Raw genomic sequence first — 16,101 nt, 5'->3', positions numbered from 1 at the left:
TCCTCCAGTCTGGCCACACCCCTAAGTACTTTAGAACAGACACGCATGCACATGCACACACACACACACACAATCCTCAATCAGAACTTTACCGGTGAGGGAGAGGGTTAGGGTTAGGGTTAGGTACTTTAGAACGGTGAGGGAGAGGGTTAGGGTTAGGGTTAGGGTTAGGGTTAGGTACTTTAGAACGGTGAGGGAGAGGGCCTTAGATCAGTGCTTTGAGGCTGGAACAAGAGGGTTTCTTCTACTGTCCATCCAACCTCCCTTAGAGAGGAAACACCTGAGAAAGACGGTTGGCCTAAACTAGGACCAACTAAACTAGGACCAACTAAACTAGGACCAACTAGGACCAACAAAACTAGGACCAACTAAACTAGGACCAACTAAACTAGGACTAACTAAGACCAACTAAACTAGGACCAACTAGGACCAACTAAACTAGGACCAACTAAACTAGGACCAACTAGGACCAACTAAACTAGGACCAATTAAACTAGGACCAACTAAACTAGGACCAACTAGGACCAACAAAACTAGGACCAACTAAACTAGGACCAACTAGGACCAACAAAACTAGGACCAACTAAACTAGGACCAACTAGGACCAACAAAACTAGGACCAACTAACCTAGGACCAACTAAACTAGGACTAACTAAGACCAACTAAACTAGGACCAACTAGGACCAACTAAACTAGGACCAACTAAACTAGGACCAACTAGGACCAACTAAACTAGGACCAATTAAACTAGGACCAACTAAACTAGGACCAACTAGGACCAACAAAACTAGGACCAACTAAACTAGGACCAACTAGGACCAACTAAACTAGGACCAACTAAACTAGGACCAACTAGGACCAACAAAACTAGGACCAACTAAACTAGGACCAACTAAACTAGGACCAACTAGGACCAACTAAACTAGGACCAACTAAACTAGGACCAACTAAACTAGGACCAACTAGGACCAACAAAACTAGGACCAACTAACCTAGGACCAACTAAACTAGGACTAACTAAGACCAACTAAACTAGGACCAACTAGGACCAACTAAACTAGGACCAACTAAACTAGGACCAACTAAACTAGCCATGCTAACTTTATGAGTTTCCACACACAATCCACAGATAGTTTGTCAGCTTCCCACAGCTGCCTTGACGGTTCTGGAGGAGCCGATGCCCGGATCAACAGATGAGAATCTGATCACCTGATCATGCTGACGCCTCACAGGGCACTGGGTTCGAATGAGATGACATCATCATTTAGTTTATTAATTTAAAATATTGAATCTGTTTGTTGCCAGAAAAACTATGTTGCCTTTATAGCCAAGAGTGTCTTGGATTGAGAGTCACACATCAAACCAGCCTAACAAACACAGGTAAGAGCTAAAGCATCACTTTAACATGTTGTTGTACAAAAGGCCTGAATATATGTGAGACTGTGACATTGTAATATACACTCACTGCTGATCTACTGGGATTTTCACACACAACCATCTCTAGGGTTTACAGAGAACAGTCCGAAAAAGAGAAAATATCCAGTGAGCGGCAGTTCTCTGGGAGAAAATGCCTTGTTGATGCCAGAGGTCAGAGGAGAATGGCCAGACTGGTTCGAGATGATAGAAAGGCAACAGTAACTCAAATAACCACTCGTTACAACCAAGGTATGCAGAAGACCATCTCTGAACGCACAACATGTCGAACCTTGAAGCAGATGGCCTACAAAAGGGGGTCCAACCCAGTACTAGCAAGGTCTACCTAATAAAGTGGCCAGTGAGTGTGTGTGTGTATATATATATATATGCATTTCAGTTCACACTTTTATCCAAAGCAACTTACATTGCAGTGAGTGCATCCATGTTTCAGTATAGATGGTCCCAGCAGGAATGAAACCCACAACCTAAGCATTGTTAGCACCATGCTCTACCAACTGAGCCACAGAGGACCACCACATTGTTAGACTGTGACATTGTGAGACTGTGACATTAGACCAGAACGGTTTCTGTACAAGGTGAAGAAGACACCTGAGCACACTGATGTATAGTATCGGGTCTGTGTCTCCCCCTACTGGTAGCTAGTGTGTAGTACAAGGGCGCAGCCTCACAGTGAGCAGAGGCCACTATGCTTCCTCTCCTTGTTTCCTTTCCTTCCTGTTTACTGATCTAAAAACAAACACAAACACAAAAGTGTAAAAGATATGTTGCATGTTTACCAGAATGTTGCTTTCACGTGCCGAAATGCAAAATAATTGCATTTCCATAGTTAGTGGATAACTAGCTGTTCCAGTACAACTGTGTGTTGGTGTTATTCTGCCATCCAGGGAATATTAGTTCATATGTCAGTCAAGCGCACTGAAAGCACAAAGTATTATAAATAGTATTTATAAATACATATTTCTCTTTCCTCTACGCCGAGTCACGGTGGCCGAGAGGTTAAGGCGTTGGACTCGAAATCCAATGGGGTTTCCCCGCACAGGTTCGAATCCTGTTCGTGACGACTCTTTTTGGGGTAAAAGTTCTCTGTCGTTGTGTTCATGTCTACCGGTGCATCCACTGCATTTCTACAATCTAAGGATCATTTGTATGTATTTATCCACAGCATCGTAAGTAAACAGAAAGCAATCTCTTCAGGACACTAACCAAGCTGTCCATGTAGAGGTTGGACTGGCAAAGAAATGTTAGGTCAAAGTAACAAAGACAATATGTTTGATTTCAATGTAGAATCATTTGGTTTAATTCCCTGACAGCTCATACCTCACACGGCTGAAAGGAAGATTATTATCAGCTATTATTATAGGGTCGGCTAGGAAGATTCATTACATCATATATATCATTTTTATAACATTTCTAGAATGTATTTGATAGACTGCTGCGCTGAGCCACGTTACGCTGCAGAACTCTCACACGTCCCATTGGCTGCCAGGGCGACGTTCTAGTGACGCTGTCCAATCACAACACGGTCCCCCCTCCTCCCCCCCCTCGGTCCCGCCTCCTCTCTGGTAAAATGGCGCCGTCGGTGGATTTATTCACCGGTGCAGCACGTTGACGTCGTCCGGGGCCTGGAGGAGCAGCGGCGAGCAGCGGGTACATTTAACACCGCAGTCTGTAGGACCGACACCACCACCAGACCTCTGACCGACACCACGGAGCCTGCCGGTCCGACCACCACCACCCGGCGGCCGGTCCGACGGCTGAACACAGCGAAGTGACCCCAGCTGCTGCCTCACAAAGAGCCGCGGAGGCGGAGGCGGAGGCGGAGGCAGCGGACCGCCGCGGTGTCTGGAGCAGGGAGACACCGAGGGAACGGCCAGGAGGCAGCGGAGAAACGCGAACCCGAGACCAGCCCAGGGAAGCACCAGTACCGCTCTTTATGTCTCAGGACCTTACCGTGATATTTGAAATAGGTTACTACGAATATAAGATAATATAATATGCGGCAAACTGAAAGTGTTAGTGTAGATTGGACCGTGGGCGGTGGGATGTGGGAGTCTGACGGCCGGTCGTCCGTTAACCCGAACTACTGACTGAACACGACAACCAGGCTACCAGGCCCAGCCTGCCCTGAACACGACAACCAGGCCCAGCCTGCCCTGAACACGACAACCAGGCCCAGCCTGCCCTGAACACGACAACCAGGCCCAGCCTGCCCTGAACACGACAACCAGGCCCAGCCTGCCCTGAACACGACAACCAGGCCCAGCCTGCCCTGAACACGACAACCAGGCTACCAGGCCCAGCCTGCCCTGAACACGACAACCAGGCCCAGCCTGCCCTGAACACGACAACCAGGCCCAGCCTGCCCTGAACACGACAACCAGGCCCAGCCTGCCCTGAACACGGACAACCAGGCTACCAGGCCCAGCCTGCCCTGAACACGACAACCAGGCCCAGCCTGCCCTGAACACGGACAACCAGGCCCAGCCTGCCCTGAACACGGACAACCAGGCCCAGCCTGCCCTGAACACGGACAACCAGGCCCAGCCTGCCCTGAACACGGACAACCAGGCCCAGCCTGCCCTGAACACGGACAACCAGGCTCCACACGAACCGAGCTCGGGTTCCAACCATCGTTTTTATCGGAAAGTCAGGATCCAGTCAGGACACTAGTCTGCTGCTCCACGGCAGGACACACGGCGGCTAGCTGCTAGCTGCTAGCTGTTAGCTTGGTCGCTAACGACCGGATGGTTGTCAGCAGTGCTGCGGTAGCTAGCTCCTCACCCTCCACACCCTGAAGATGTCCAACATCACTAATGAATCCCTGTTCTTGATAAAAGACGTGAAGCCTGGATCGAAAAATCTGAATATCGTTTTCATTGTTTTGGAAATAGGTAAGTTAAAAGTTGTTGGACATGACGATGTCTCTGGTGTCCCTTCCTCTGTCGGGCTGGCTGCTCTTAAAGGCCCAGGGGGACAGACCCCCAGGGGGACAGACCCCCAGAGGGACAGACCCCCAGAGGGACAGACCCCCAGAGGGACAGACCCCCAGGGGGACAGACCCCCAGAGGGACAGACCCCCAGGGGGGATACTTCAAGGTCAACCCGTCTCACACATCTGTTTAAATGCCTCTTCTGAGTTGGGGACAGAGGACAGATGATCTGCAGCCTGTGTGTCTTTGAATATCATCCTTTGTCTCATGTCCCTACATAACACATTCAGTTTGCACCCATCAAAGGCTTGTCCCTTGTGTGTTATGTTGGACAGTGTTATCTAAGGGTTAGGGTTAGTTGGAGTAGTTGAACTGTGTGTGTGTGTGTGTGTGTGTGTGTGTGTGTGTGTGTGTGTGTGTGTGTGTGTGACCGGTTGTGCTCTAGGCCGTGTGACCAAGACTAAGGATGGTCATGAGGTGCGCTCCTGTAAGGTGGCAGACAAGAGTGGCAGCATCGCCATCTCCGTCTGGGATGAACTGGGCAGCCTCATCCAGCCTGGGGACATCATCCGCCTCACCCGAGGGTACAGCACACACACTATCACCCACATTAAGTCTAGAACACAGACACATACAGTCTAGAACACAGACACATACAGTCTTGGCTTCTTCTACCTTTCATCAGAGCTTGTCCCCGTCCTCCAGGTATGCGTCCATGTGGAAGGGTTGTCTGACTCTCTACACCGGCAGAGGAGGAGACCTTCAGAAGATCGGAGAGTGAGTGGCTCAGACACCTACAGCAGGGGAGGCTGGCCGAGGTAGAAATTGGAGGACCGGCGTATTTAGTATTATTTTAAATAATAATAATCTTTAATAATCACATTATTAATAATAATATAATTTGATACCATTCCTCATTCCATGCATTACAATGAGCCCGTCCTCTGATTTCTACCTCCGCCAGCCTCCCCTGACCTACAAACCTCCTATACTCTGACATCCTGCTGAACAGACATGCATCTCTCTCTCTCTCTCTCTCTCTCTCCTGATCTTTTGTTGTCATGAATGCTCCATATCATCTGTTTCCTCTGTGGGGTCTCTAGTCCACCTGAGATGAGGTTCAGAACACAGACTCATACAGGGGAGGAAGTGGTCATGGTGCTGGTTATGGTGACATGGTTGTACTGTTGGAATAGATGGTTGTCTGGTGATGATTGGAATGAAGGACAGAGGAGCTCTCTCCCCACCCATCACTAACACCTTCCCTCCCAGGTTCTGCATGGTCTACTCAGAGATCCCCAACTTCAGTGAACCCAACCCAGATCTGCTCACCCAGAACAACCAGCAGAACAAGACTGTGAGTAACACACACACACAAACTCTTCATGTAGCTCTTGAGCAGGTTTAGAATGCGGTTGGTGGGCGTAATATTATCGTAGTAGCAGTATATTTAGAAGTAGTAGCAGCAGCAATACTATTACTACTACTATAATAATAATAATACTACTATAATAATACTACTATACTACTACTATAATAATAATAATACTACTACTATAATAATAATAATACTACTACTATAATAATAATACTACTGCTATACTACTACTACTACTGCTGCTATAATACTACTATAATAATAATAATACTTTAATAATTATAATACTACTACTATAATAATAATACTACTACTATAATAATAATAATACTGCTGCTATACTACTACTACTGCTATAATACTACTGTAATAATAATAATACTTTAATAATTATAATACTACTACTACTACTACTATAATAATACTAGTACTACTATAATACTACTACAACAGTAGTAATAATAATAATAGTAGTGGAGTAGGACTAGAATAGTAGTAGTAATAGTATAATAGTGATGGTAGTAGAATAGTAGTATACTACTAATAATAATAATACTACTACTACTAATAATAATACTACTAATAATACTACTACTACTAATAATAATACTACTAATAATACTACTACTACTAATAATAATAATACTAATAATAATAATAATACTTCTAATAATAATACTACTACTACTACTACTAATAATACTAATACTAATAGTAGTAGTGCAGTAGTAGTCGTTGAATGTGTGTCTCCCTCCCCCAGGGTAAAGGAGACCAGAGGGGGAACTCCCCACCCAATCAGAACTCAGGACCTCAGGCGCCGCCTGGTAAGTCTCACCTGTTCTGTTGTACCATGTGACCTGCTGTTGCTTCAGTTAATGCATGCTGAGCATCAAATCCCCCCTAGCCTCCTACTCCCCCTTACTCCTCCCCCCTAGCCTCCTACTCCCCCTTACTCCTCCCCCCTAGCCTCCTACTCCCCCTTACTCCTCCCCCCTAGCCTCCTACTCCCCCTTACTCCTCCCCCCTAGCCTCCTACTCCCCCTTACTCCTCCCCCCTAGCCTCCTACTCCCCCTTACTCCTCCCCCCTAGCCTCTTACTCCCCCTTACTCCTCCCCCCTAGCCTCCTACTCCCCCTTACTCCTCCCCCCTAGCCTCTTACTCCTCCCCCCTAGCCCCCCTTACTCCTCCCCCCTAGCATAGATGACCCCTAACCCCTAACCCGGGTCTGAGCATAGATGACTATCTTCTGATGACTGATGTTCAGATGATTCACTTACTTAAACAAATGGCTTTGTTTTAAGTCACTTTGGATGTAAATGTAAAAGGGCTGTGTGGGAATGTTCCGTCTCACCCTTTCTCCCTCCCCCCTCCCCCTCCTCTCCCCCCTCCCCCTCCTCTCCCCCCTCCTCCTCCTCTCCCCCCTCCCCCTCCTCTCCCCCCTCCTCCTCCTCTCCCCCCCCCTCCTCCTCCTCTCCCCCCTCCTCCTCCTCTCCCCCCTCCTCCTCCTCCTCTCCCCCCTCCTCCTCCTCTCCCCCCTCCTCCTCCTCCTCTCCCCCCTCTCAGGGAACGGTGCCATACAGCCATACTCCAACAACAACTCCGCCCCCACCACCCCACGTGACCCCGCCTTCGGAGGGGTGGGCAGGACCAACGGCCGTTCCCCTGGCAACGGAGCTCCCCCAGCGCCGGCCGGTGGACCCCCGAGTGCCCCCAAGCCCTCGGTTACCATTAGCAACGGCAGGGACCCACGACGTGCCAAGAGATGAAGCCACTCCCACTGCCATTGAGAAGTCCCCCCTCCTCCACCTATCAGCAGCCAGACCGGCGTTGACAGCGACATCGCCATGGTGACTGAAGGTTGTGAGCGGGGGTGTGGTTAATGTAGTCAATGATGTCATCTCTTTAGTGGAACTGATGTGTGTTGGTTGGCTTGACAACATCAGTAGCAACGAAGTACCAACCACAACCCCCACCCCCCCAACCACAACCACAACCACCCAAACACCCCACAACCACAACCACCCAAACACCCCCCCCCAACCACAACCACCCAAACACCCGCCAACCACAACCACAATTGCCAAATCTGTGCCAGTGACAACCCCCCCCCCCCTCCCCCCTCCATGTCTGAAGCTACACCCTCCATGTCTGAAGCTACACCCTCCATGTCTGAAGCTACACCCTACTTGAACACTAGATGCACTTTCTACTCTTAATTTATAGTTAACGGGTCGCTGCCGTTGGGGAAGCCTGGAATCTGGACTAGACTATCGGCCTATGGGACTATCGGCCTATGGGACTATGGGACTATGGGACTTCTGGACTGGACCAGCAGGCAACTCCTCCTTTCTCCAACCAAAAGTGATTGAATGTGTGAAGGGAACGGTGATAGCTTGATTTTTTGCGCTAGCTAGGCTAGGCTAGTATGGTTTTAACCCTAGGGCAGGTAGGTTAGCATTCCATGAGTTAGGGTTAGGGTTAGCTACACCCTAACCCTAACCCTAGGGCAGGTAGGTTAGCATTCCATGAGTTTTAGCTGCGTTTTTCATGAGATTGAATGTGTTTGAGATGAGTTGTGAGAGAGTTTGAACAGTGTGTGTTGAACTGACGAGGTTCACCCAATAAACTTGACTACAATGCTGCCATGGTGACCCTCAGGTCTGGGCCCTGTCCTCTCTTCTCTCATCAGGTCAAAGGAGACCCAGACTAACCCTAACCCTAACCCAACGCGTCTCTGCCCTTCTGTCCTGGTGAACTAGCATTCCCATGAACAGCAGGCAGGAGGATACGTTTTCAAATGTTGTGAATTATATTTATATAATTATAACAATTAGAATTAACATTATTTACTGAAGCCAAGTTCACCCAGATCCCTGGTGTCTGTCATAAACCCTACTGGTCCCATGCGTGCGCCAGCCTCCTGGTCAAACAGCCAGCCACGTGATGGAGGATGGTGAAGTTGGTAGTGCAGTGACACCCTGAGGACAGCAGGTGGTGGTGTTGCTTTCACCTCTTCCACCAGCTCAACCAGAGAGGGAGCAGGAAGTAGCTGTTCTACTCCAGTCTGCAGAGAGAAGCCTTTTCTACCACTCCTCTCCTCTCCCTTCATCAGAAAGCATTGGAGGAGAGCGTGGAAGGGGAGGAAGGTAGACTTTCTCCTCCAAGAGACAGACAGCCAGACAGACAAACAGAAGTATGTAACTGGTGCAGTTGTAGATCAGTCCTGAGGAAATGTGTGATGTAGTCATGTGGTGTTGCCTCATATCCATATGTTCTGTTACACCAAGCCAAGCAGGCACAGACACATCTCTCTCTCTGTCTGTCTCTCTCTCTCTCTCTCTGTCTCTCTCTCTTTTCCGCCGTTTCATCATTTCCACAGTTACTGGAAATGAAACTATAAACAGGCATTTACCGTGGGAAAGTTACCACGGTTACCAGTTCCACATGTGATGCTGGGGAGCTGCTGAGGTCACATGATGCTGTTGCGTTGAGCCACAACCACAACACCACAGATGGGGCAAACGGGGAAGCGTGTGTGTGCGTGCAACATGCACCCATGACCCCGACCCTGACCCCCTCACTACGGGTTCTTCCCCCCCTGGAATGAGTAGACAGGTCAGCTTTTATTAAACCTTCCTCACCCACTTCAGACACTTTAGACAAGGTTAAACAAAACACTGCAAAGTGGATGGAGACCAACTGAAGTATCTTAAGGGAGCATTATGATACAGTGATAGAACTAACCCTAACCAAACCTAACCCTAACTGAAGTATCTTAAGGGAGCATTATGATACAGTGATAGCTCTGGGTTTAGAGGGTTAGAACTAACCCTAACCCTAACTAACCTTAACCCTTAGAACTAACCCTAACCCTAACTGAAGTATCTTAAGGGAGCATTATGATACAGTGATAGCTCTGGGTTTAGAGGGTTAGAACTAACCCTAACCCTACCCCTAACCAAAGTGGATGGAGACCAACTGAAGTATCTTAAGGGAGCATTATGATACAGTGATAGCTCGGGGTTTAGAGGACTTGTAGGATTTTAACGTAGAGGCTTTTAACAAGCAGTGGTTTGGGGAAAGGCCAGATACAGGGTTAGGGTTAGGATACAGGCGTGAATTCACCAATTCCTCAGCAGACACACTAAGATCTATACTACAGGCCCCTCGAGTAACTCCAAATACTCAGAGCCCTTTGGTACGGAGGAGTTCCCCCCTCTACCTAAAGTCACCCTCTAGCCCTACTGGGCTGGCTCTGTCTGCATCTGGGTCTGCAGTGGTTCCCCCTCAGTCTGGTCCAGCTGCTCATCCGCACGGACAATGTCCTGGTCTCCAAGGTCTAGCCCCCCCACTGTGCGTAGTTCAGGCTTGTATTGAGATTGAGCCCCAGCCAGATAGAACTACCTCTTTTGCGCCACAAGGGGTTTTACCATTAGAAGGGACTAATGACATTTCTAGCCCTCAAGATAAGGGTTCTAACCCAGAGAAGGGACAGTCCCTAACTACAGCTCTCACAGACAGTACCAGCAAAGAGGAAATAGGAAGCAATGATAAGCAAGTTATGTTGGGTGTGAGGAAGGGTACATCTCTAGAACAGTCTGATACTTTTTATTCCAATGTCGTAGTGGCTGGTGATAATTCCATCTCTTCTGCTTCCCCTCCAGACCCAGGAAGTGCTGGGAGTGGTGCGGGAGCGGTCCCTGGAACAGGCAACGGTGATGATGGGTCACTCTACAAACGATACTTCTTATCAGAGTGAATCCCAATCTGGGTCCCCTCCTAATTTTTTAAAGACAAACCTGCCTGCTGGGCCTGCCAGCCTCTTAGACACCCTAACACCTACAGAAACATTAGCAGTGGCTAAGGCCAGGTTCCGATTATTAATTTCTCAGACAGACTAGAAAAAGACCAACAGTCTCTTTTACACAAATTGAATAAAACAATTCTAGAGAAATGCAATTATTTATCTGAGCTTAACAAACTTCAGTTCCGTACGGAGCCTAGACATCCGGTCCACTGGACGGTGAAAACAGCCGCAGAGATCTTCCGCTTTTGGACAGATCAATTAAACATGAGGGGAGAAAGATGTCAGGACATATCTCAGGACATATCTCAGGACATATCTCAGGACATATCTCTCCATTCTAATATTAACTATCTTTCTAAATATTACAGACTTTCTGAGACAGAGAGAGAAATGCTAGAGTCTTACCTTCATCCCCACCCCAAGGCAGACGGACCGAATGAAACTTCGAAGGGATCTGCATGTCTATCATAGGAGACTAAAATGATTAGATCATTTTAATTATGAGACTGATTTCCCTCATATACCTTTCACAAATCCCTCTACCTGGGATCCCAAATTAGAATCAGTCTCTGGTTCAATACAATCTCTTACTAGGAACGATTTGAATTCTTTCTTAAAACATCGGCCCCAACCAGCCACAAATTTGAATCTAACCAGACAACAATGACATGCTCTCCAGCAGTTGAGTGGAAATCAGACCATTGTAATAAAACCAGCAGACAAAGGGTCTCAGATTGTGATTATGGACAGAGCCCGTTATCTTTTAGAGGCTAATAGACAGCTTAGTAATGAGAACCATAATGCTTCATTACCTCACTCCATCCAATCAGAAACTCAGGATATGATTAAGGGCATAGTGATTGGGTTATATCAAACCAATTGGATTACAATTAAACAAATGTCTTATCTGTTAGGTCCAGATACACCCAGACCAAGAGAATTTTATTTACTTCCCAAAATCCATAAAACTCCAGAAAAGTGGACTGTTCCCTTCGAGGTTCCATGTGGTCGGCCGATTGTGAGTGACTGTGGCTCAGAGTCGTACCGAGTGACAGAATTGATTGACTTCTTTATTAACCCTCTCTCACAGAAACATCAAAGTTATGGAAAAGACACTTACGATTTCATACAGAAGTTGAAGGGTTTAAAAACACAGAGAGAGGCCTTTTTATTTACAATAGACATCAATTCTTTGTCTACCAACATGGAGACTCTGGGTTTACAGGCTGTTGGGATTGCTTTTAATAAATTCCCTGACCCTGACCCTGACCCTGACCCTGACCCTGACCCTACCCGCCCAGATAATGCCATTTTAGATTTATTGGAGTTGAGTTTAAGGAGAAATGATTTTGAATTCAACAATAAACATTACCTCCAGATTCACGGAACGGCCATGGGCAAATAGTTGCATGTATATGTGTTTTTGGGAGGAAACAGCTTTCAGTAAGTGTAAAAATGTACCAATGTTATATTATAGGTATTTAGATGACATTTTTGGCGTGTGGGTGCATTCAATTGCAGAGTTTGAGGAGTTTTTAAAGGTTTTAAACACACATCACGCAGCAATCACAATTACACACAACAGACAGGAGAGGGCAGTAGAGTTTCTGGACACACAAAAAAGACACTAAGTCACTAGCTACAAAGGTTTATTTAAAAAATACAGACAGACATGCTCTTTTGCACAAATCTAGCTTTCATCCTAAACATACATATAGAGGTTTCATCAAATCCCAGCTCATACGGTTTCACCGTTCGCTCAGTCCTGACCCTAACCTTAACCCCAACCCGGACCATGGCCCTGAACCTTACCCTAACCTTAACCTTCACACTGGACCTGAACCTAACCTTAACCTTAAGCCTCACCCATACCTGGACCCTAACCTAACCCTTACCCCCAATCCTAACCCTAACCTTAACGTGAATCCCTAACTTAAATGTGATGTCCTGTCTGGTGTTTATCTTATTTTATTTTATTTGTTTTTAGTTGATTTTATATTTATATATTTGTAAAATACGGCCCCGTGCACACTCTCACAAATTCGTGTGGAGAATCAGTCCTTAACCCTGACCCTAACCCTGACCCTGACCCTTACACGTGAATTGCATGAATTGTAATTATTGTATATGATAATATACAGGGTGACTTTAGTGAATCCTACAACACGTCTACAACTACAACACGTCTACAACTACAACACCTCTACAACTACAACAACAACAACTACAACACATCTACAACTACAACACCTCTACAACTACAACACATCTACAACTACAACAACACCTCTACAACTACAACACATCTACAACTACAACACGTCTACAACTACAACACGTCTACAACTACAACACATCTACAACTACAACAACTACAACTACAACACCTCTACAACTACAACACGTCTACAACTACAACAACTACAACACCTCTACAACTACACCACCTATACAACTACAACACCTCTACAACTACAACACCTCTACAACTACAACAACTACAACACATCTACAACACCTCTACAACTACAACACCTCGACAACTACAATACAACTACAACAACTACAACACCTCTACAACTACAACACCTCTACAACTACAACAACTACACCACCTCTACAACTACAACACATCTACAACAACAAGTACAACACCTCTACAACTACAACAACTACAACTACAACACCTATACAACTACACCACCTCTACAACTACAACACCTATACAACTACAACACATCAACAACAACAACTACAGCACCTATACAACTACAACACCTCTACAACAACTACAACACCTCTAAAACTACAACACCTCTACAACTACAACACCTATACAACTACAACACCTCTACAACTACAACACCTCTACAACTACAACACCTCTACTACAACTACAACACCTCTACTACAACTACAACACCTCTACAACAACTACAACACCTCTACAACTACAACACATCTACAACTACAACACCTCTACAACTACAACACCTCTACAACTACAACAACTACAACTACACCACCTCTACAACTACAACACATATACAACTACAACACCTCTACAACTACAACACCTCTACAACTACAACACATCTACAACTACAACACGTCTACAACTACAACACGTCTACAACTACAACACGTCTACAACTACAACAACTACAACACCTCTACAACTACACCACCTATACAACTACAACACCTCTACAACTACAACAACTACAACACATCTACAACACCTCTACAACTACAACACCTCGACAACTACAATACAACTACAACAACTACAACACCTCTACAACTACTACAACTACAACACCTCTACAACTACAACAACTACACCACCTCTACAACTACAACACATCTACAACAACAACAACTACAACACCTACAACTACAACAACTACAACTACAACACCTCTACAACTACAACACCTATACAACTACACCACCTCTACAACTACACCACCTCTACAACTACAACACCTATACAACTACAACACCTCTACAACTACAACACATCAACAACTACAACAACAACAACTACACCACCTCTACAACTACAACATCTATACAACTACAACACCTCTACAACTACAACACCTCTACAACTACAACAACTACAACACCTCTACAACAACTACAACACCTCTACAACAACTACAACACCTCTACAACTACAACACATCTACAACTACAACACCTCTACAACTACAACACCTCTACAACTACAACACCTCTACAACTACAACACCTATACAACTACAACACCTCTACAACTACAACAACAACTACAACACCTCTACAACTACAACAACAACAACAACACCTATACAACTACAACACCTCTACAACTACAACAACAACAACAACAACACCTATACAACTACAACACCTCTACAACTACAACAACAACAACTACAACAACAACAACAACACCTCTACAACTACAACACCTCTACAACTACAACAACAACTACAACACCTCTACAACTACAACATCTCTACAACTACAACAACAACAACTACAACACCTATACAACTAAAACACCTCTACAACTACAACACCTCTACAACAACTACAACACCTCTACAACTACAACACCTCTACAACTACAACACCTCTACAACTACAACAACTACAACACCTCTACAACAACTACAACACCTCTACAACAACTACAACACCTCTACAACTACAACACATCTACAACTACAACACCTCTACAACTACAACACCTCTACAACTACAACAACTACAACTACACCACCTCTACAACTACAACACCTCTACAACTACAACACCTATACAACTACAACACCTCTACAACTACAACACATCTACAACTACAACAACAACAACTACAACACCTCTACAACTACAACAACTACAACACCTCTACAACTACACCACCTCTACAACTACACCACCTATACAACTACAACACATCAAGAACTACAACAACAACAACTACAACACCTCTACAACTACAACACCTCTACAACTACAACACCTCTACCAACTACAACACATCTACAACTACAACAACAACAACTACAACACCTCTACAACTACAACAACAACTACAACAACAACACCTATACAACTACAACACCTCTACAACTACAACAACAACAACTACAACAACAACAACAACACCTATACAACTACAACACCTCTACAACTACAACAACAACAACTACAACAACAACAACAACACCTCTACAACTACAACACCTCTACAACTACAACAACAACTACAACACCTCTACAACTACAACATCTCTACAACTACAACTACAACAACTACACCACCTCTACAACTACAACACCTCTACAACTACAACAACAACTACAACACCTCTACAACTACAACAACAACAACTACAACAACTACAACACCTCTACAACTACAACACCTCTACAACTACAACAACAACAACTACAACAACAACAACAACAACACCTCTACAACTACAACACCTCTACAACTACAACAACAACTACAACACCTCTACAACTACAACATCTCTACAACTACAACTACAACAACTACACCACCTCTACAACTACAACACCTCTACAACTACAACAACAACTACAACACCTCTACAACTACAACAACAACTACAACAACTACAACACCTCTACAACTACAACACGTCTACAACTACAACACTTCTACAACAACAACAACTACAACACCTCTACAACTATAACACGTCTACAACTACAACACGTCTACAACTACAACAACAACAACTACAACACATCTACAACAACTACAACTACAACACCTCTACAACTACAACACATCTACAACTACAACACCTCTACAACTACAACACGTCTACAACTACAACACATCTACAACAACTACAACACCTCTACAACTACAACAACAACAACTACAACACCTCTACAACTACAACACATCTACAACTACAACAACAACAACTACAACACATATACAACTACAACACTTCTACAACTACAACACCTCTACAACTACAACAACCTATTGGCTGTCTCTGGGAACCTGG

At 45.3% G+C, this 16,101-nt stretch overlaps 1 protein-coding gene across 2 annotated transcripts; it reads left to right on the top strand.

The window, feature by feature from the left end:
• The first annotated feature begins 3,023 nt into the window (after positions 1-3,023).
• Positions 3,024-8,388, top strand: nabp1a (nucleic acid binding protein 1a). 2 transcript variants are annotated; one of them, XM_083682258.1, is made up of 7 exons: positions 3,024-3,849; positions 3,977-4,329; positions 4,814-4,952; positions 5,074-5,145; positions 5,641-5,725; positions 6,507-6,570; positions 7,311-8,388. In XM_083682258.1, the coding sequence occupies exons 2-7, from the start codon at positions 4,236-4,238 to the stop codon at positions 7,511-7,513; spliced, it is 657 nt and encodes a 218-aa protein (XP_083538384.1). In that variant the 5' UTR covers positions 3,024-3,849; positions 3,977-4,235; the 3' UTR covers positions 7,514-8,388. The 2 variants fall into 2 exon arrangements, with proteins under 2 accessions (XP_083538384.1, XP_083538383.1); XM_083682257.1 differs by having other exon boundaries at positions 3,024-4,329.
• Positions 8,389-16,101: the final 7,713 nt, after the last annotated feature.

This window comes from Argentina silus (genome assembly GCF_951799395.1).
Source record: "Argentina silus genome assembly, chromosome: 12".
In the NCBI taxonomy this organism is placed as follows: domain Eukaryota; kingdom Metazoa; phylum Chordata; class Actinopteri; order Argentiniformes; family Argentinidae; genus Argentina; species Argentina silus.
Note: the sequence above shows the minus strand (reverse complement) of the source record. Positions and strands in the feature narration are given on the sequence as shown.

What these genes read in the sequence shown, in the direction of transcription:
- nabp1a (XM_083682258.1), top strand. Translation starts at nt 4,236, where the DNA reads ATGTCCAACATCACTAATGAATCCCTGTTCTTGATAAAAGACGTGAAG. An exon ending in ATCATCCGCCTCACCCGAGG is followed by an intron (nt 4,953 to 5,073) that starts GTACAGCACACA and finishes CCCGTCCTCCAG; the next exon opens with GTATGCGTCCATGTGGAAGG. An exon ending in ACAACCAGCAGAACAAGACT is followed by an intron (nt 5,726 to 6,506) that starts GTGAGTAACACA and finishes TCCCTCCCCCAG; the next exon opens with GGTAAAGGAGACCAGAGGGG.